Consider the following 23,699-nt stretch of genomic DNA (forward strand, 5'->3'; position numbering starts at 1 on the left):
TACTTTTGAAGTTTATGTTGGTTCCAGTGCATTACCAGTGGTAGTGTATACTGACCATAACCCCTTAGTTTTTCTCCACCGGATGTACAACCAGAACCAACGCCTTATGCGTTGGGCACTTGTCGTGCAAAATTATAATTTGGAGATCCGCCACAAAAAGGGGTTAGATAATGTGTTGGCAGATGCTTTGTCTCGTGTGTAATGATCTAGGTTTTTTTTTTTTTTTATCCCGATAGGATGATTTGTGAATTTGGGTGTTGTGATAGTACGTGTGTCGCAAACCATTTTGGTTTGCTCTTTTAAGGGTGGGAGTGTTACGGATACAGGTATCCTGTGTTTTTGTGTGTTTCTACTCTTTCTGCCCTAATCACAGGTGTCCTGTATGTTCCTGATGGGTGGTCGTTGAGGTGTCTGCTGATTGGACCAATCAGTGAACATTCCTGTTAATTGCACCACCTGTTATTCGTTTGTTCAATCACACATCCCATTTTATAAAAACCAGACTTGTGTTTGTTGAGAGAGAGAGACTTTTTTGCCATATGTGAGTATGGACACGGTGGTGTCCTGTGTGTTGTGTACTCGCTAGTTGATGATTACCCTGTTTAGTAGCTTTGTGTGTTTTTTGGGAAAGGGGGGTTTAAGCTAGATGCCCTTGGGCGTACATTACCCGTGAGGGGACGAAATCTGTCTATAAACACCAGTTAGACCTGAGCGGACCACCCACTGTATTTTTGTATGGTAGCAGTAGCCTAGCGGTTCTTTAGGCAGGCTAGATCAGTTTAGGGGGTTTTACACTATTGTTTCATTTCTTGGGTCCTGCTCAGCCCTTTTTCCCAAACCCTTACCGTGTGTTCATAAATAAACACTTTGTGTTTGACGGTAGTTCATGGTAGTTGTGTCTTATTTGTTCTCACTATTCCATGTCACACTTATAATTTACATGAATTTATGTTACGGGTCTCATGTCCATCCACCCTAGATGTTTAGAGCCACGGGGTTCGTAACAGTTAGACTACTGCAATGCTCTACTTTCCGGCTACCCGGATAAAGCACTAAATAAACTTCAGTTAGTGCTAAATACGGCTGCTAGAATCCTGACTAGAACCAAGAAATTTGATCATATTACTCCAGTGCTAGCTTCCCTACACTGGCTTCCTGTTAAGGCAAGGGCTGATTTCAAGGTTTTACTGTTAACCTATAAAGCGTTACATGGGCTTGCTCCTACCTATCTTTCCGAGTTGGTCCTGCCGTACATACCAATACGTACGCTACGGTCACAAGACGCAGGCCTCCTAATTGTCCCTAGAATTTCTAAGCAAACAGCGGGAGGCAGGGCTTTCTCCTATAGATCTCCATTTTTATGGAACAGTTTGCCTACCCATGTGAGAGACGCAGACTCGGGTCTCAACCTTTAAGTCTTTACTGAAGACTTGTCTCTTCAGTAGGTCATATGATTGAGTGTAGTCTGGCCCAGGAGTGTGAAGGTGAACGGAAAGGCTCTGGAGCAACGAACAGCCCTTGCTGTCTCTGCCAGGCCGGTTCCCCTCTCTCCACTGGGGTTCTCTGCCTCTAACCCTGTTACAGGGGCTGAGTCACTGGCTTGCTGGTGCTCTTTCATGCCGTCCCTAGGAGGGGGTGCGTCACTTGAGTGGGTTGAGTTACTGACGTGATCTTCCTGTCTGGGTTGGCGCCCCCCCTTGGTTTGTGCTGTGGTGGAGACCTCTGTGGGCTATACTCGGCCTTGTCTCAGGATTGTAAGTTGGTGGTTGAGGATATCCCTCTGGTGGTGCGGGGCTGTGCTTTGGCAGAGTGGGTGGGGTTATATCCTTCCTGTTTGGCCCTGTCCGGGGGTTTCTTCGGATGGGGCCACAGTGTCTCCGGACCGCTCCTGTCTCAGCCTCCAGTATTTATGCTGCAGTAGTTTATGTGTCGGGGGGGCTGGGGTTAGTTGGTTATACCTGGAGTACTTCTCCTGTCTTATCCAGTGTCCTGTGTGAATTTAAGTATGCTCTCTCTAATTCTCTCGTTCTCTCTTTCTCTCTGAGAACCTGAGCCCTAGGACCATACGTCAGGACTATCGGGCATGCTGACACCTTGCTGTCCCCAGTCCGCCTGGCCTTGCTGCTATTCCAGTTTCAACTGTTCTGCCTGCGGTTACGAAACCCCTACCTGTCCCAGACCTGCTGTTTTCAACTCTTAATGATCGGCTATGAAAAGCCAACTGAGAGACCTGAGCCCTAGGACCATACGTCGGGACTACCGGCCGTGGTGACTCCTTGCTGTCCCCAGTCCGCCTGGCCTTGCTGCTATTCCAGTTTCAACTGTTCTGCCTGCGGTTATGGAACCCCTACCTGTCCCAGACCTGCTGTTTTCAACTCTTAATGATCGGCTATGAAAAGCCAACTGAGATTTATTCCTGATTATTATTTGACCATGCTTGTCACTTATGAACATTTTTGAACATCTTGGCATGGTTCTGTTATAATCTCCACCCGGCACAGCCAGAAGAGGACTGGCCACCCCTCATAGCCTGGTTCCTCTCTAGGTTTCTTCCTAGGTTTTGGCCTTTCTAGGGAGTTTTTCCTAGCCACCGTGCTTCTACACCTGCATTACTAGCTGTTTGGGGTTTTAGGCTGGGTTTCTGTAAAGCACTTCGAGATATTAGCTGATGTAAGAAGGGCTATATAAAATAAAATTGATTGATTGATTGATAACTGGGACTGGTCGGCTCAGCCCACCCCCGAAATGTACCATAACCGAAGCGCCACAGTACAATAACTCGACCCATGATCTAAACCCGGTACCCAGGCCAAACGTTTCCATGGTCCTAAATAGATAGGCATAACACGCTCTTTAAAAGCTTTTTCTTGATCTATCGAAATGAGTCCCAGGTCCTGATCATACATCCTAGTGATGTCTATCACCTCTCTCAAAATAAACAAGTTCTCCATTATTACCATTATAAACACCATGCTCTACCAACTGAGCTACATCCCTGCCGGCCATTCCCTCCCCTACCCTGGGCCAATTGTGCGCTGCCCCATGGGTCTCCCAGTCGCGGCCGGCTACGACAGAGCCTGGATTTGAACCAGGATCTCTAGTGGCACAGCTAGCACTGCAATGCAGTGCCTTAGACCACTGCGCCACTCGGGGGACCCCAGTTCTTCAATAGAGCTAAGTCCTCCTTCTTCGGCAGTAGTGACAGAGTTCTCAAAGGACTCCCGAAATACCCCTAAGAGGACCCTCTCCAATACACCCAAGAAACGTTTATAAAACTTAGCTGTCAGTCCATCGACCCCTGGCGCACGGCCTGGGGAGAGCTGCTCCACAGCCGCTGTTAATTCCTGAAACGAAAGATCCCCCTCCAGCCCAGCACTCTGCTCAGGCCAGAGCTTAGGCCACCCCTGTAGAATCACCTGAGCACTCTGAGGATCAGTGTTGTTGTCACCGTAGAGGTCTGCGTAGAATCCGTAGTCATCCTCCTCATCTCCGCTGGATCCGACATCAGAGACCCTGAAGGACGACATAAATGGAACATCTGCTTCTGCTGCGCCGACTTCCTCTCCAGGTTGAAGAAGAACGCACTCTGAGCATCCATGTCCGTCAGGGTAGTCATCCATGTCCGTCAGGGTAGTCATCCGTGTCTGTCAGGGTAGTCATCCATGTCCGTCAGGGTAGTCATCCATGTCCATCAGGGTAGTCATCCATGTCCGTCAGGGTAGACAGGGTAGTCATCCATGTCCGTCAGGGTAGTCATCCATGTCCGTCAGGGTAGTCATCCATGTTGGTCAGGGTAGTCGTCCATGTTGGTCAGGGTAGTCTTCCATGTTGGTCAGGGTAGTCATCCATGTTGGTCAGGGTAGTCATCCATGTCTGTCAGGGTAGTCATCCATGTTGGTCAGGGTAGTCATCCATGTTTGTCAGGGTAGTCATCCATGTTGGTCAGGGTAGTCATCCATGTCTGTCAGGGTAGTCATCCATATTGGTCAGGGTAGTCATCCATGTCCGTCAGGGTAGTCATCCATGTCTGTCAGGGTAGACAGGGTAGTCATCCGTGTCTGTCAGGGTAGTCATCCATGTCCGTCAGGGTAGTCATACATGTCCATCAGGGTAGTCATCCATGTCTGTCAGGGTAGACAGGGTAGTCATCCGTGTCTGTCAGGGTAGTCATCCATGTCCGTCAGGGTAGTCATCCATGTCCGTCAGGTAGTCATCCATGTCCGTCAGGGTAGTCATCCATGTCCGACAGGGTAGTCATCCATGTCCGTCAGGGTAGTCATCCATGTCCGTCAGGTAGTCATCCATGTCCGTCAGGTTAGTCATCCATGTCCGTCGGGGTAGTCATCCATGTCCGTCAGGGTAGTCATCCGTGTCCGTCAGGTAGTCATCCGTGCTCTAAAGACCCCAGCCGCCTAGCCCTCAACTCCCTCTCTGACTCGGAGTCCTGCTGACCAATAAGGCTATTCTCAATGTCTCTAATATCCTGCTCCAACCTCTGAATAGTAGACCTTATCCTAGCTGTCCCAGGGGCAGAGTACTGCTGTCTAAACACCCATATTTGTGTTTTCCCCACCTCCCACCATTATACTTAGATTCTCAAACTCAGCTTTCCTCCTTTTCCAACTCTCCCCAAAAAAAACAGAACATAAAGAAGCATCAGGCTATTAGTTAGCACCAAAGTGCCAGTAAGACCTGAGACGATGTATAACTGACAAGCTATACTCAACTGTTACCATGGTGATGGTCTGAGAAGCCACCAGGGCAGATCTGGGAGCCCAGAACCCTGTTACAGCTTCCCTTACTGACAGAGATCATAACCACAGGGAGCGGGAGGGACAGAGGGAGAGAGGGAGAGTGAGAGAGAGAGAGAGTGAGAGCCACTACCTACTGTAATGGTCCGAGCCTAAACCACACGAAAACAACACTAGACTCTATGGAACACAAAGCTTTTACTATCTCATCCTGGAATATACAAGGTCTGAGGTCATCTGCCTTTGGCCTAAAGAGCAGGAACCCAGACTTCATCAAAGAAATTGGAAATACAGACATTGTCATCCTACAAGAAACATGGTATAGAGGAGACGGACCCACTGGTTGCCCTCTAGGTTACAGAGAGCTGATAGTCCCATCCACCAAACTACTAGGTGTGAAATAGGGAAGAGACTCAGGGAGTATGCTAATTTCGTATAGAGCAGACCTAACCCACTCTATTAAATTCAAAGTCAAAACAGGAATATTTTACAGCTGGCTAGAAATTAATTAGGAAATTATCTCAACAGAGAAAAATTTCCTCATGTGTGCTACCTACAGTATATCCCCCCAATAGAATCCCCATATTTTATCGATGAAAGCTTCTCCATCCTAGAGGGGGAGATCAACCATTATCAGGCCCAGGGACATGTACTAGTCTGTGGCGACCTAAATGCCAGAACTGGACAAGAACCTGACACTCTTAGCACACGGGATGACAAACACCTACACTGGCTTGCGAAAGTATTCAACCCTGGAAATAAAATTGATTTTTTTCGGGGTTTGTATCATTTGATTTACACAACATGCCTACCACTTTGAAGATGCAAAATATGTTTTCTTGTGAAACAAACAAGAAGTAAGACAAAAAAACAGAAAGCTTGAGCGTGCATAAGTATTCACCGTCTTAAACCACTCGAGTGTTGCTTTAGCAGTATGCTTAGGGTCATTATCCTGCTGGAAGGTGAACCTCCGTCCCAGTCTCAAATCTCTGGAAGACTGAAACAGGTTTCCCTCAAGAATTTCCCTGTATTTAGCGCCATTCATCATTCCTTCAATTCTGACCAGTTTCCCAGTCCCTGCCAATGAAAAACATCCCCACAGCATGATGCTGATCTCGGGTGATGAGAGGTGTTGGGTTTGCGCCAGACATAGCGTTTTCCTTGATGGCCAAAAAGCTCAATTTTAGTCTCATCTGACCAGAGTACCTTCTTCCATATGTTTGGGGAGTCTCCCACATGCATTTGGAACACCAAACATGTTTGCTTATTTTTTTCTTTAAGCAATGGCTTTTTTCTGGCCACTCTTCCGTAAAGCCCAGCTCTGTACGGCTTAAAGTGGTCCTATGAACAGATACTCCAATCTCCGCTGTGGAGCTTTGCAGTTCCTTCAGGGTTATATTTGGTCTCTTTGTTGCCTCTATGATTAATGCCCTCCTTGCCTGGTCCGTGAGTTTTGGTGGGCGGCCCTCTCTTGGCTGGTTTGTTGTGGTGCCATATTCTTTCCATTTTTAATAATGGATTTAATGGTGCTCCGTGGGATGTTCAAAGTTTCAGATATTTTTTTATAACCCAACCCTGATCTGTACTTCTCCACAACTTTGTCCCTGACCTGTTTGGAGAGCTCCTTGGTCTTCATGGTGTCGCTTGCTTGGTGGTGCCTCTTGCTTAGAGGTGTTGCAGACTCTGGGGCCTTTCAGAAGAGGTGTATATTTAGATCATGTGACACTTAGATTGCACACAGGTGGACTTTATTTAACTAATTATGTGACTTCTGAAGGTAATTGGTTGCACCAGATCTTATTTAGGGCTTCATAGCAAAGGGGGTGAATACATATGCATGCACCACTTTTCCGTTATTTATTTTGTAGAATTTTCTGAAACAAGTAATTTTTTTTCATTTCACTTCACCAATTTTGACTATTTTGTGTATGTCCATTACATGAAATCCAAATAAAAATCCCATTTAAATTACAGGTTGTAATGCAACAAAATAGGAAAAACGCCAAGGGGGATGAATACTTTTGCAAGGCACTGTACCTGGAGGTGACAGCATTCCCTCCCAAATATGCCCCCCCTAGACACAACTATGACAAAACAACCAACACAATCGGGTCACAACTCCTGCAGTTTTGTCACATGCTGGGTCTGTACTTGGTCATTGGTAGGCTTCGGAGGGGACTCTTATGGTAGGACCACCTACAGCTCATCCCTTGGCAGTAGTACTGTAGATTACTTCATCACTGACCTCAACCCAGAGTCTCTCAGAGCATTCACAGTCAGCCCACTGACACCCCTATCAGATCACAGCAAAATCCCAGTCTACTTGAACAGAGCAATACTCAATCATGAGGCATCAAAGCCAAAGGAAATGCGTAATATTTTGAAATGCTATAGATGGAAGGAAAGTAGTGTAGAAATCTACCAAAAAACAATTAGGCAACAACAAATTCATTCCTTTCTAGACAACTTCCTGGACAAAACATTTCACTGTAATAGTAAAGGTGTAAACTTGGCAGTAGAAAACAGTATATTTGACCTCTCAGCTTCCCTATCAAATATAACAATTTCAAGCAGACAACCTAAGAAAATTAACAACAATGACAAATGGTTGGATGAAAAATTCAAAAACCTAAGAAAGATATTGAGAAACCTATCCACCCAAAAACGTAGAGACCCAGTAAACCTGAGCCTACGCCTTCACTATGGTGAATCACTAAAACAATACAGAAATACACTATGGAAAAAGAAGGAACTGCAGGTCAGAAATCAGCTCAATGTAATTGAAGAATCCATAGAATCTAACCACTTCTGGGGAAATTGGAACACACTAAACAAACAACAACACGAAGAGCTATCTATCCAAAACGGAGATGTATGGATAAACCACTTCTGCAATCATTTTGGCTCTATAATAAAGAACAAACAGCAAAAACATACACATGATCAAATACAAATCTTAGAATCTACTAGTAAAGACTACCAGAACCCACTGGATTCTCCAAATACATTGAATGAACTACAGGACAAAATACAAACCCTCCAACCCAAAAATGCCTGTGGTGTTGATGGTATCCTCAATGAAATGATAGAAATTCCAAATTACCTTACGACAGACCACGTATTCACCCCGCACACCCTAATTAACAAACAAACCAAAACAAAGGCAAAGTCTTCTCATGATTTGTTGATTTCAAAAAAGCTTTTGACTCAATTTGGCATGAGGGCTGCTATACAAATTGATGGAAAGCGTTATTAGGGGGAAAGCATACAACATTATAAAATCCATGTACACAAACTACAAGTGTGCGGTTAAAATTGACAAAAAACACACACATTTCTTTCCACAGGGCCTTGGGGTTAGACAGGTATGCAGCTTGAGCCCCACCCTTTTCAACATATACAGTGCATTCGTAAAGTAACCAGACCCCTTGACTTTTTCCACATTTTGTTACGTTACAGCCTTAATCTGAAATTGATTACATTTGTTTTTTACTCTTGTTAATCTACACACAATACCCCATAATGACTAAGCAAAAACAGGTTTTAGAAATGTTTGCAAATTTATTAAAATAAAAAACTGAAATATAACATTTACATAAGTATTCAGACCCTTTACTCAGTACTTTGTTACAGAACAGTTGGCAGTGATTAAAGCCTTGAGTCTTCTTGGGTATAACGCTACAAACTTGGCACACCTGTATTTGGGGAGTTTCTCCCATTCTTCTCTGCAGATCCTCTCAAACTCTGTCAGGTTGGATGAGGAGTGTCGCTGCACAGCTATTTTCAGGTCTTTCCAGAGATGTTTGATCGGGTTCAAGTCCGGGCTCTGGCTGGGCCACACAAGGACCTTCAGAGACTTGTCCCGAAGCCACTCCAGTGTTGTCTTGGCTGTGTGCTAAGGGTCGTAGTCCTGTTGGAAGGTGAATCTTCACCCCAGTCTGAGGTCCTGAGCGCTCTGGAGCAGGTTTTCATCAAGGCTCGCTCCGTTCATCTTTCCCTCGATCCTGACTAGTCTCCCAGTCCCTGCCGCTGAAAAACATCCCCACAGCATGATGCTGCCACCACCATGCTCCACCGTGGGGATGGTGCCAGGTTTCCTCCAGACGTGACGCTTGGCATTCAGGCCAAAGAGTTAAATCTTGGTTTCATCAGACCAGAGAATCTTGTTTTTCATGGTCTGAGAGTCCTTTAGGTGCCTTTTGGCAAACTCCAAGCGGGCTGTCATGTGTCTTTTACTGACAAGTGGCTTCCGTCTGGCCACTCTACCATAAAGGCCTGATTGGTGGAGTGCTGCAGAGATGGTTGTCCTTCTGGAACGTTCTCCCATCTCCACAGAGGAATTCTGGAGCTCTGTCAGAGTGATCATAGGGTTCTTGGTCACCTCCCTGACCAAGGCCCTTTTTCCCCGATTGCTCAGTTTGGCCGGCCAGCTCTACGAAGAGTCTTGGTGGTTCCAAACTTCATCCATTTAAGATTGATGGAGGCCGCTGTGTTCTTGGGGACCTTCAGTGCTGCAGACATTTTTTGTTACCCTTCCCAAGATCTACGGACAATTCCTTCGACCTCATGGCTTGGTTTTTGCTCTGACATGCACTGTCAACTGTGGGACCTTATATAGACAGGTGTGTGCCTTTCCAAATCATGTCCAATTAATTTAATTTACCACAGGGGTAGAAACATCACAAGGATGATCAATGGAAACTGGATGCACCTGAGATCAATTTCGAGTCTCATAGCAAAGTGTCTGAATACTGTAAATAAGGTATTTCTGTTTTTTATTTGTAACAACTTTGCACACACACACAAAAAAACACGGTTTTCACTTTGTCATTATGGGGTATTGTGTGTAGATTGATGAGGAAAATGTTGTATTTAATCCATTTGAGAATAAGGCTGTAACGTAACAAAATGTGGAAAAAGTCAAGGGGTCTGAATACTTTCCGAATGCACTGTTTAACCACGAATTGGCGAGGGCACTAGAACAGTCTGCAGCACCCTACTAGAATATGAAGTGAAATGTCTACTGTTTGCTGATGATCTGGTGCTTCTGAACCCAAACAAGGACGGCCTACAGCAGCAGCTAGATCTTCTACACAGATCTGTCAGACCTGGGCCCTGAGAGTAAATCTCATTAAGACAAAAATAATGGTGTTCTGAAAAAGGTCCAGTTGCCAGGACCACAAATACAAATTCCATCTAGACATCGTTGCCCTAGAGCACCCAAAAAACGAAACGTACCTCGGCCTAAATATCAGCGCCACAGGTAACTCCACAAATCTGTGAACGATCTGAGAGACAAGGCAAGAAGGGCCTTCTACGCCATCAAAAGGAACATAAAATTCAACATCCCAATTAGAATCTGGCAAAAAATACTTGAATCACTTATAGAACCCATTGCATTTATGGTTGTGAGGTCTGGGGTCTGCTCACCAACCAAGAATTCACAAAATGGGACAAACACCAAATTGAGACTCTACATGCAGAATTCTGCAAAAATATCCTACGTGTACAACGTAAAACACCAAATAATGCATGCAGAGCAGAATTAGGCCGTTAACCACTAATTATCAAAATCCAGAAAAGAGCCGTTAAATTCTACAACCACCTAAAAGGAAGCGATTCTCAAACCTTCCATAACAAAGCCATCACCTACATAGAGATAAACTTAGAGAATAGTCCCCTAAGCACGAGCCACAGGACAGCAATACAATTAGACCCAACCAAATCATGAGAAAACGAAAAGATAATTACTTGACACATTGGAAAGAATTAACAAAAAAACTGAGCAAACAAGAATGCAATTTGGCCCTAAACAGAGAGTACACAGTGGCAGAATATCTGACCACTGTGACTGACCCAAAATTATGGAAAGATTTGACTATGTACAGACTCAATGAGCATAGCTTTGCTATTGAGAAAGGTCGTCGTAGGCAGACCTGGCTCTCAAGAGAAGACAGGCTATGTGCACACTGGCCACAAAATGAGGTGGAAACTGAGCTGCACTTCCTAACTTCCTGCCAAATGTATGACCATATTAGAGACACATATTTCCCTCAGATTACACAGACCCACGAAGAATTCTAAAACATATCCAATTTTGATAAACTCCCTTATCTACTGGGTGAAATACCACAGTGTACCATCACAGCAGCAAGATTTGTGACCTGTTGCCACAAGAAAAGGGCAACCAGTGAAGAACGAACACTATTGTAAATACAACACATATTTATGTTTATTTATTTTCCCTTTTGTACTTTAACTATTTGCACATTGTTAGAACACTGTATATAGACGTAATATGACATTTGAAATGTCTCTATTCCTTTGGAACTTTTGTGAGTGTAATGTTTACTGTTCATATTTATTGTTTATTATCTATTTCACCTGCTTTGGTAATGTTAACATATAATAGAGAGAGAGAGAGAGAGAGAGAGAGAGAGAGAGAGGGGGAGGGAGGGAGGGATAGAGAGAGAGAGAGAGAGAGAGAGAGAGAGAGAGAGAGAGAGAGAGAGAGAGAGAGAGAGAGGGGGGGGGGAAGTATTGACTTTTAAGGCAGTTAGTTTAGCATGAGAGATTAGTCGATGAGTTTCCCATCTCTGTATGTAATATCTCAGATGCTAGTGTTTTAGTGTGGGTCTAGATTCAAGACAGATGTTTAGTGAACATCTGAGAACAGTTTCGCAATATGTTAAGACACACTGATGTATGCCAAGATATCAATGCTGTATAATTTCTACATTTTAGTCATTTAGCAGACGCTCTTATCCAGAGCGACTTACAGTTAGTGAGTGCATACATTTGTTATTTAATTTTTCATACCCCCCGTGGGAATCGAACCCACAACCATGGCGTTGCAAACCTGCCCAGGGACTGCGGTTGAAAATTAGCCGGCTGGCTAAATCCGGCACTTTTACTGAAACGTTGATTAATGTGCACTGTCCCTGTAAAAATAAACTCAAACTCAAACTCAAACTCATGTTCTACCAACTGAGCTACATCCCTGCCGGCCATTTCCTCCCCTACCCTGGACGACGCTGGGCCAATTGTGCGCCGCCCCATGGGTCTCCCGGTCGCGGCCGGCTACGACAGAGCCTGGATATGAACCAGGATCTCTAGTGGCACAGCTAGCACTGCGATGCAGTGCCTTAGATCACTGCGCCACTCGGGAAAACTGCTGGTCTCGACTACACTTTCTCTCTGCCTATTGATAATTACCTGTCACCTGAATCCTTTTCACCCTCCAAACACTGGCTGACGAGTGTGACTTTTCCAAAGTTACTCTTTAAAAAATTACTCACTTGCACGTTGTCCATACTAGGACAGCCTCAATCTCAGCAGAACTCCTAATATGGACAGCATATCTCATTTTCCTCTTTATGTTTGATATGACATAAATTAGTTTATTCCTGTGTTGTTAGGTGAGGACATCTTCCTGGCTTTTGCTCTAGTGCTGTGCTCCTCTTTCCAAAATATAGACAGAGATTAAATCCATTTTTCAGTGTCTTCAAACTCCATGGCTCAGCAGTTTGGTACTGATACAGGGGAATGTGTTTGTTTACACTGGGGCTTGCAGCTGCCTGAAAATATGTATTTTACCATCCCTATGTTACACTAGCTTTCTTACTACTTGTTTGGATGTCACAGCCACCACTTTGACACCATTTTGAACAACATTGTAACTTGATTTACACCAGTTATCCAATGTAACATCAACAAACAAATCAACATCCAAATATGGACAGTAACAGATAGTGTGGACAATTGGCACCCTATTTCCCTATATAGTGCACTACTTTTGATCAGTGCCATGTGGTTTTAGTGCACTAAAAATGGATTAGGGTGCCATTTGGGAGGCATCCCTTTGATCATTGAAAGATACATTTTAGGGAGTCCCATTGGTGTGGACTAAGACGTGTGCACAGCTGTGAATACTGCTTGGCTTCTACTCTCTGGCCATATTCAGGAATGTGATAGGAGGCCAGGGAAGGCAGAGGTGGCAGATGCCTGGGAACACTCGGGCCCTGGAATACAGCCTCCGATATCACAGCCGAAGTAACACCTGCTCCTCACTCTAGAGGAAGAGAGAGAGAGAGAGAGAGAGAGAGAGAGAGAGAGAGAGAGAGAGAGAGAAGGACAGAGAGAGAGAGAGAGAGAGAGAAGGACAGAGAGAAGGACAGAGAGAGAGAGAGAGAGAGAGAGAGAGAGAGAGAGAGAGAGAGAGAGAGAGAGAGAGGGGGGAGGGGGGAGAGAAAGAGATAAATAAAAAGACTGACAGAGAGGAAAGGAACAGGGAAAATGGAGGGAAATAGTTTGGGGCATAGATTTTTCGCAGACTCAAGTCTCTTTGATGATAACAAGTCCAGTCTTAGAGGGACTGACGGACTGAGGGAGACGTTGAATGAGACGTGGAGGGAGACGTGGAGGGAGAGCGGTGGTGACTAGGAGGATGAAAGGGATGTTCTGGAGAAGCTTCTTATCAGATCTCCTCCGCTGTGTGTTATTTGTGGAAATTGCAAAGCACAGTAATTAAATCACCCACAGGAGATCAGATTCTGATTGCCGTCTGCAACTGTTCAATGAGATACACGTGAGAGTGAGGGAAGGAATGTCATCGTGTGTGTTTTTACTGAATAGAGTTGGTCTTATCAGATTGCAAATTGCCAGCAATTGCTCTTGTAGAATGATTCATCAAGGCTTTTTTGCTCTCTACATGAGACACTCGAAAGGATATCTCCCTTTGTTTCACTGCTGTCGGCGCTAAATTATTTTTCCCTTTCCACTCTGATTCCAGTTTCCAATTGTAGTCACCAGAGGAGGCTGGTGGGAGGAGCTATAGGATGACAGTCTCAATGTAACGGCTAGAATGGAATAAATGGAACAGTATCAAACACATCAAACATTTGGAAATAACGTGTTCGACTCCATACCATTTATTCCATTCCAGCCATTACAATGAGCCTGTCCTCCTATAGCTCCTCCCACCAGCCTCCTCTGGAAGTCACACAACACGTGCACGCACCCACACCCACACACACACACACACACACACACACACACACACACACACACACACACACACACACACACACACACACACACACACACACACACACACACACACCCACGCACACGCACCCACACCCACACCCACACCCACACACACACACACACACACACACACACACACACACACACACACACACACACACACACCCACACACCCACACACACACACATTGTATTACTCCACACCAGCACGATGGACAGTGTGACTACAGCACTGTACAGTACGGCCTGACCTGGATTCGTTGTCAGCAACCAAACCGTGCTGCATGGCTCGCTGCCTGTACATACAGATTGGTTGTGTGCATCACGGCATGGTGCAAAGCACAGCACACTAACCCTGAGTCAAAATCTGGAGGAAAAATATTTAACCGCATTAAGATTGAAATAACACATTTCAATCCTCATCATCACCAGGGAAATGAAATCATTTTTGTGTCTGCCTTTCTCTTGCAGATTTTGACCAAGGCGAGTGTGACATGCTGTGCTGTGACACATCAACAAAACAAATACTGCATCTCTTTGAACAGCTAGACATTCAGAGAACCTAATTTCAAAGCTTTTAGAGACAACATAACCAGTGATATGTTTAGGATAGATTCCCCCCTCTCCCCTCCTTGTTATTTCAACATGCTTCACTGCTCTGACAGAGGTAATTATCTGAAACTGACTGCTCCCCCGAGTGTCCCTTCCCTGACCCCTAGAATGAGATGTTCACACCGCAGAGAATGGACCGTGAAGTCAATGCCGAGTAGAGGTGGCAGCTGACCGCCCAAGCTCTGACATGGGTCGGTGTGTATCCCACGGCAACGAACCACTGCTGCTACTGCTAACCACCAGGGTGGCATAAAGACTCCAAGGCCACATTACTCTATCATCACATCAGAGATAGAGAGAGGGAGGAGAAAAGAGGGAGGGAGGACAAAGGAGGGAGGGAAGGAAGCATAGATTAGTCAGAAAATAAAGAAAGAAAGAAAGAAAGAAAGAAAGAAAGAAAGAAAGAAAGAAAGAAAGAAAGAAAGAAAGAAAGAAAGAAAGAAAGAAAGAAAGAAAGAAAGAAAGAAAGAAAGAAAGAAAGAAAGAAAGAAAGAAAGAAAGATGGTGTTTGAGTGAGGTCAAGAACTTGTTAGGGGGAGTGAAGGACTAAAATAGGAAGAAACAGAGTGAATGACACTAGGAAATTGTCTAATTGCAGGTAACGTGTGACAAATTGTCTCAAATGCCAAAGCAATCACTGGGAAGCAGCAAATTAGATTAGGGTGGAATTGAAAATGACTCATCTATGCTTCCTCATCTGAGCTCAGTGGCCAAACGTTCTACAGTGCACTTCTTTCTCAGATGTTACCTGGTCAAGACCGCACGGTGTCCATATTAGGACAGCCTCGATCTCAGCAGGACTTGTTTCAAGCTCAGCAGGACTTGTTTCAATCTCAGCAGGGCTTGTTTCAGTCTCAGCAGGACTTGTTTCAATCTCAACAGGACTTGTTTCAATCTCAGCAGGACTTGTTTCAATCTCAGCAGGACTTGTTTCAATCTCAGCAGGACTTGTTTCAATCTCAGCAGGACTTGTTTCAATCTCAGCAGGTTTGAGGCTGTCCTAATTTGGACACCGTAACGTACACAACATTGTATAATTTAGTCATCAGTATAGAAAATATTCCTCATTATTGAACGATTGATTATGTATACATTATGAACATAATGATGTATTATTAAATAGTATGCACCCCATGATGTTCCCCTTCTTAAATTACAGCTTTAGATTAAAATGGTGGCTGAGTTTTGCATTTTCAATAAAAATGACAGCCTTTTGTGTGAATGGCACTTGATAATTCCAATCCTTCTCTTCACACTGTTCTGTTGTCGCTCTGGGTTAAAGTTTCTCCTAGGTTCAGATCTAGAATCAGATTCCCCTCCCCAATCCTAACCTTAACCATTATTTGAGGAAAATGCAAAACTGACCCAGGATCACACCATGTATGTCACGAACAGAACACATGGACAAAGACCATTTTTAAGATCACTTTTTGATCAATCTAATACTCATCTTTCAAAAAATCTCACACAGCAGGTGAAGAAAATATAAAAGTTGTGAATTGTGTTCAGAAACCGTTGGTGACAGGCGAAATGCTACACAGGAAATTCAGAAACCGTTGGTGACAGGCGAAATGCTACACAGGAAATTCAGAAACCGTTGGTGACAGGCGAAATGCTGCGCGTGGGATTCCAAGAGGCATCCATGCAAGGTGGCAGCTTGTATTGCCCATACATGGTACAACGGACACACCACAGCAAACGTGGGGCTTGAAAGCCACAAAAGGTCACACACTCATACGTTCATACACACACAGTGATCACAGGTCACTCATGTCACACACGTGCACACACACGTACGCACACACATACACACACACACACACACATATGCATACGTACACACACACACACACACACACACACACACACACACACACACACACACACACACACAAACACACACGTGACCGCCTGGACTCTGCTTTGTGCCCTCTCAGGTGTCTCCTGGCTGTGACGCAGTGCTTGTGAATGGGAAGGAGATGCGAGGTAGACAGTCTCTGATGGTCAACTTCACCTACCTGTACCTGAGCACCCAGCTGGAGCTGACAGTGTGGGTGCCTCGTCTGCCCCTGCAGATGGACGTGTCTGACACGGAACTCAGCCAGATCAAGGGCTGGAGGGTGCCCATCTTCTCCAACAAGAGGTGAGGAGAAAGAGAGAGAGGGGAGAGAGAGGGGGGAGAGAGAGAGAGAGAGAGGGGGAGAGAGAGAGACAGAGAGAGAGAGAGAGAGAGAGAGAGAGAGAGAGAGAGAGAGAGAGAGAGAGAGAGAGAGAGAGAGAGAGAGAGAGAGAGAGAGAGAGAGACAGAGAGAGAGAGAGAGAGAGAGAGAGAGAGAGAGAGAGAGAGAGAGAGAGAGAGACAGAGAGAGAGAGAGAGAGACAGAGAGAGAGAGAGAGAGAGAGAGAGAGAGAGAGAGACGGTGCGTGCATGTTTGTATTCCTGTTCCATGTATTATTCTAAATGTTTTAACTGCATGTGGGTTTGGGAAATGATGTGTTGTATTGGACATGGTGTGTAGGCGTCCGTATAGGGCTTTATTTTCTACTGCTGGATGTTGGTAGTAAGTGTGAAACAACATTATGGAACAGAAGCCAGCACTTCCTGCTATTTCCTGCCAGGTCAAGGTTTTGACTGATACAGCTGTTATTAAGGTCTACTATTATTCAGTCATATTCTCACAGCTTCTGAAATGCATGGACCAACAACAGACAGTCAGAGATTTACTTATTACATCTGTCAAGCCATGGCACATTGAAGCATTTTGCGCCTTCTTTCCCCGTTAGTACAGGTTCCATTTCACTAGGTTTCATGTGGCTCTGTCGGTGGCTCCATTTGGAGGCCGAGGTGTGAGGGGAGGAGGGTGCTGCCTGCCTGCCCAGCCAACGACCTTCACTCTCTCTGCAGGGCCCATTTTTCAATTTGGCCAATTTTTGTTTCCCTACCTTTAAAGACGGCCCCCCACCAGTCACCGCACCGAGGCGCCTAGCCCTCTGGGAAATGGGGCAGGATTCCTGTAATCTCACCAGTGTTTTAGACACAAGGAGGGTGGGGGGGTTGTTAAGAGCTATGTGTGCTCACATAGGTTTTTGTAAGTGGTTTTCCAGCTTCATTCCAATTACCCAAAGCTGAAAAATGGCAGAAACTCCAGATGCTGTGGAGTGAAGATTCTAGACAACATCAAACCCTTACTGTGCTTTTTGAACACTATCTTACCGTACAGTATTTAGTAAACTAATCCAGTGTATGAATGTTTTGCCAACCTACTGGCATTAGCAGGAAAAGCATGTGCTGCAGGGGCAGTTGGTTCATGACCTGACCTGTCCAAAAAACCCACATCTGTATGTCCCTCCTCCCCCTCCGTAGGCCCACCCGCGACAGTGAGGATGACGAGGATGACGAGAGGAAGGGCAAAGGCTGCACGCTGCAGTACCAGTACGCTCTGGTGAGGGTGCTCACCCATTTTGTGGCGGAGCCAGCAACCCCTGGCGGGGAGCTAGTCTACATGCTGGGGGTGGACTGGCAGGCAGACATCACAGACATGGTTCTGGACTACCTGAAGGTGGAAGACCCACGCATTGCCCGGCTGCTGGAGGGACGTGTCCTGATGGGCAGGGACCTGGGCATCACCACAATCCAGGTACACACTTAGCCCACTGAGCTAAAGCCTGGGCCTCACCACAATCCAGGTACACACTTAGCCCACTGAGCTAAAGCCTGGGCCTCACCACAATCCAGGTACACACTTAGCCCACTGAGCTAAAGCCTGGGCCTCACCACAATCCAGATACACACTTAGCCCACTGAGCTAAAGCCTGGGCCTCACCACCATCCAGATACACACTTAGCCCACTGAGCTAAAGCCTGGGCCTCACCACAATCCAGATACACACTTAGCCCACTGAGCTAAAGCCTGGGCCCCACCACAATCCAGATACACACTTAGCCTGAGGATCACCATCAGTGTGGTTCCCAAAACTACTTCTGTTACACAGAGACCATCCCGTCCAAACAAGATCTGAGAGCGACACTTTGTAGACTTAACCAGTGAATGAGATCTGCTGGTAACTGTCTCAGTCACCAACCATGGCTGTCTCAGTCACCAACCATGGCTGTCTCAGTCACCAACCATGGCTGTCTCAGACACCACATTTCACCCCAATTGAACATTTATGGGAAATTATGGAGCGGCGCCTGAGACAGCATTTTCCACCAACATCAACAAAACACCAAATTATGGTATTTCTCGTGGAAGAATGGCATTCCAGACGCATTGAAGCTGTTCTGGCTCGTGGTGGCCCAACGCCCTATTAAGACACTATGTTGGGGTTTCCTTTATTTTGGCAGTTACCTGTATATCAGTTCCTTTCCAAAACATCAGCTGTCTGTTTACATTTGCACAGGAGTTTTTTTTTGTGGAGTAATGGCATGATTCCCCCATCGCAAATCAGATTGAAGGGCTTTTTTCCCACAAACATAGCCGTGTTGATTCATTCCCTTGCAGCGCGGCAGCCATAAGCTCTCACAACATCATTATGAACTCAATTAGCTGTCAGATTTGGGCTGTAATCTCAGTGGTAATGGTATAATAATGAGCACACTGATAAAAAATTTTGTGGCGTCATTACCGCATTTCAATAAGACAATATGACCAGCCAAGAATAAATAAATGAAGGCGACAACAATTTCCAGTCGTTGAGCTGTCACACGAGAAGCCCTTTTGCCATTGGTCCATGAAAAGATGTCGTCACACTTCCCATCCATCGTCTTAATTAGATTCTTTCAGCGAGAGATGCCAACAACACTCCAAACTACTTTTATGTGTTAGCATACCTGCTGTTCCTAAATGGGATTATTTTGTCTGTGTGTTTTGTTTGTTTGTGTGTGTGTGTGTGTATGTGTGTGTGTGAGCGCATGCTCACTTCAGTCTTCAGAAATGACTTTGCAGCTCAGAGATGAACAAGTATGCGCAGGCAACATTGGTCGAAATCACACTGGTTGAATCAACGTTGTTTCCAATGTGGAATAGACGTTGAATTGATGTCTGTGCCCAGTGAGAAGTGTGTTTAAGGAGGTAGCTAGGGGGAGTCTAACGGTTTCTGGGAACATCTGGGTGTGTGTCACATCCATCCAGCCAGGGACTGGAGCCTCAAACATCCATACAGCACGGAAATGCCATAGATGGCTCTCTAACACCAATATAATTGAAACTGAGTTGTCCCTTGTTGCTGGCTATAAGCCGTCAGGACTCTTTATATTTTTTGACGTTTCAATTTCTCCTTCTCCCTCTCCCTCTCCCACTACCTTCACCCATCCCCCCCTCTATCTCTCTGTCTCGCTCACACGGAGAAAGAAGTCCCAGCGGTGTCAATCAACAAGTGGCGGGCTGCTACGGCGGTGAGGGGATTGAGCTTGACTCTGACATGTTTGTTCAGCTGTCTTCAGGCGCACAGAGATTTCGTTTAAACGCTGTTCCTAATCTCGCTGGTCCCTGTCTATTCTTTAGGCTAAATTGTCTTGATTGAGGTTGACATGTTTAAGTATACGGCTGGCGCAGGGACACAGAGTGTGAGACAGACAGGGAGTGGGGGTGAAGTGGCTGCTGAAACATTTAATATGGTATATTACATGTGTACTGAAGTGACAGCAGCAGTGGATTATGAGAGGACTGTAAATAGTGATGGTGGATTAAGGATCGAAAGTGTTTCAGTTACAGTGACTACGTCCCAAATATCACCCTATTCCCTATATAGTGCACTACTTTTGACCAGAGCCCAATGGGTATTTAGGGAATACGACTGGTGGTGGTTTGTGAAAGGCTCCAAGCTGAAGGTAGACAAGAGGCATTTTTTATTACTGCGTTGTTGTGTGTACTGTACTTGATGACTGACCCTGCAGCCTAAAGAGAACCCCCTGCAGCCTGAAGAGAACCCCCTGCAGCCTGAAGAGAACCCCCTGCAGCCTGAAGAGAACCCCCTGCAACCTGAAGAGAACCCCCTGCAGCCTAAAGAGAACCCCCTGAAGCCTGAAGAGAACCCCCTGCAGCCTGAAGGGAATCCCCTGCAGCCTGAACCCCCTGCAGCCTGAAGAGAACCCCCTGCAGCCTAAAGAGAACCCCCTGAAGCCTGAAGAGAACCCCCTGCAGCCTGAAGAGAATTCCCTGCAGCCTGAAGAGAACCCCCTGCATTCTAAAGAGAACCCCCTGAAGCCTGAAGAGAACCCCCTGCAGCCTGAAGAGAATCCCCTGCAGCCTGAACCCCATGCAGCCTGAAGAGAACCCCATGCAGCCTGAAGAGAACCCCCTGCAGCCTGAAAAGAATCCCCTGCAGCCTGAACCCCCTGCAGCCTGAAGAGAACCCCCTGCAGCCTGAAGAGAATCCCCTGCAGCCTGAACCCCCTGCAGCCTGAAGAGAACCCCCTGCAGCCTGAAGAGAACCCCCTGCAGCCTGAAAAGAATCCCTGCAGCCTGAACCCCCTGCAGCCTGAAGAGAACCCCCTGCAGCCTGAAGAGAATCCCCTGCAGCCTGAACCCCCTGCAGCCTGAAGAGAACCCCCTGCAGCCTGAAGAGAACCCCCTGCAGCCTGAAGAGAACCCCCTGCAGCCTAGAGAACCCCCTGCAGCCTGAAGAGAACCCCCTGCAGCCTAGAGAACCCCCTGCAGCCTGAAGAGCACCCCCTGCAGCCTAGAGAACCCCCTGCAGCCTGAAGAGAACCCCCTGCAGCCTGAAGAGAACCCCCTGCAACCTGAAGAGAACCCCCTGCAGCCTGAAGAGAACCCCCTGCAGCCTGAAGAGAACCCCCTGCAGCCTAGAGAGAACCCCCTGCAGCCTGAAGAGAACCCCCTGCAGCCTGAAGAGAATCCCCTGCAGCCTGAAGAGAACCCCCTGCAGCCTAGAGAGAACCCCCTGCAGCCTGAAGAGAACCCCCTGTAGCCTGAAGAGAACCCCCTGCAGCCTAGAGAGAACCCCCTGCAGCCTGAAGAGAACCCCCATGCAGCCTAGAGAGAACCCCCTGCAGCCTGAAGAGAACCCCCTGCAGCCTAGAGAGAACCCCCTGCAGCCTAGAGAGAACCCCCTGCAGCCTAGAGAGTACCCCCTGCAGCCTAGAGAGAACCCCTGCAGCCTAGAGAGAACCCCCCTGCAGCCTAGAGAGAACCCCCCTGCAGCCTAGAGAGAACCCCCTGCAGCCTAGAGAGAACCCCCCTGCAGCCTAGAGAGAACCCCCTGCAGCCTAGAAAGAACCACCTGCAGCCTGAAGAGAACCCCCTTGAACCCAACCAACCAAACACACAGTGTTTCTCCACATATTTTATTCTACACAAAAAAACATTTTGTGGTATATTTTTCCTTCTTTCTTTATTTCAAATATATATTTTAAGGATTTTGTGTTTTATTGGACAGAGAAGAGATATTGGTAAAGATAGACAGAGAGTTTGTGGGCCGGATTCGAACCCACGGCGACACCGGCAAACGTGTGGTGTAGGTGGCGACACTAACCTCTTACAGTGCTATCCAGGCTGTATTCTCAATTTTTCTCCATGTAAAACAATATAACCAGTGTGGTTGTTTGTTGTTGTGGTTGCTAGGTGCTGTCCCCTCTGTCCGACTCTATCCTGGCAGAGAAGACCGTGACGGTGCTGGACGACAAGGTGACCATTACAGACCTGGGGGTCCAGCTGGTGGCCTCTCTAACCATGACCATGCAGTCAGGGAGCAACCAGGCCATCGCACTGACCACTACCGCCCAGGACCTGCTGCACAGCCCCAAACAGGTCACTGCACATACACTGCACACACACACACACACACACACACACACAAATGTATGTACACATATATGCACACACACACGCACACGCATGCATGGGCTAACACACACACAACACACACACACACATTTTGTTTTACTATCCTTGTAGGGACCAAGCAATTGATTTCCATTCAAAATCCTATTTTACCTAACCCCTAAACCTATCCTTAACCCTAACCCTAACCCTAAACCTTATACCCAAACTCCTAACCCTAACCCTAACCCTAACCCTAACCCTAACCCTAACCCTAACCTTATACCCAAACTCCTAACCCTAACCCTAACACTAATAATAACCCTAACCCTAAACCTAACCCCTAAGCATAAAATAGCCTTTTTCCTTGTGGGGACCTGAAAATGTTTCCCACTTGCCTGATTGGTCCTGGTTTTACTATCCTTGTGAGGACTTCTGGTTTCCACAGGGATAGTTAAACCCAAAACACTTCCACACGAACGTACCCCTCCACACACAGACACACACACACACAATGAAGTTGAGTCAAGAAAAACATTGTTGTCATTCTTAGAGAGCCAAGGCCCTTTTCAATTGTTCAAAAATAATGATTTATTCTCAGAGCAGGATTTGCGACTCTATATATTTGTAATACTTGTAATACCCAGTACAGAACCAATAGATACATTGCTACTGAGTAAATGCTGGGCCCATACCCACTTAGTGCACAGACATACTGCACATATGCCACAGGTTAAAGGATGAATGAATGAATGAATGAATGAATTAATTAATTAATGAATTAATGAATGAATGAATGAAACATTCTCTAATAGTTTGAAAATGTAATCCAATATCATTGCGCTTAGACCTCCAGTGAACATATCCAAGGAAAGAATCCCTCTCAATCTATGAAGCTCATGTCTCTGTAGTTTCTCTGGTAGAATCAAATACCTGATGATACAGTGTACTGTATATACTGATCTACAGTGTCCTGTATATACTGATCTACAGTGTACTGTATATACTGATGATACAGTGTACTGTATATACTGATGATACAGTGTACTGTATATACTGATGATACAGTGTACTGTATATACTGATGATACAGTGTACTGTATATACTGATGATACAGTGTACTGTATATACTGATGATACAGTGTACTGTATATACTGATGATACAGTGTACTGTATATACTGATCTACAGTGTCCTGTATATACTGATCTACAGTGTACTGTATATACTGATGATACAGTGTACTGTATATACTGATCTACAGTGTCCTGTATATACTGATCTACAGTGTCCTGTATATACTGATGATACAGTGTACTGTATATACTGATCTACAGTGTCCTGTATATACTGATCTACAGTGTCCTGTATATACTGATCTACGGTGTACTGTATATACTGATGATACAGTGTACTGTATATACTGATCTACAGTGTCCTGTATATACTGATGATACAGTGTACTGTATATACTGATCTACAGTGTCCTGTATATACTGATCTACA

General features: G+C 45.8%; 1 protein-coding gene across 1 annotated transcript in view; it reads left to right on the top strand.

The window, feature by feature from the left end:
- The window catches only part of si:dkey-215k6.1 (transmembrane protein 132C), a 289,645-nt gene that overhangs the window by 262,622 nt on the left and 3,324 nt on the right, over positions 1-23,699 (top strand). Inside the window, exons 5-7 of the mRNA XM_041900191.2 lie at positions 16,349-16,554; positions 17,776-18,049; positions 21,995-22,180. Of these exons, the coding sequence (XP_041756125.2) occupies positions 16,349-16,554; positions 17,776-18,049; positions 21,995-22,180 (666 nt within the window). The remainder of the gene's footprint in view (positions 1-16,348; positions 16,555-17,775; positions 18,050-21,994; positions 22,181-23,699) is intronic.

The sequence above is a fragment of the Coregonus clupeaformis genome, chromosome 16, assembly GCF_020615455.1.
Source record: "Coregonus clupeaformis isolate EN_2021a chromosome 16, ASM2061545v1, whole genome shotgun sequence".
Taxonomy (NCBI): Eukaryota; Metazoa; Chordata; class Actinopteri; order Salmoniformes; family Salmonidae; genus Coregonus; species Coregonus clupeaformis.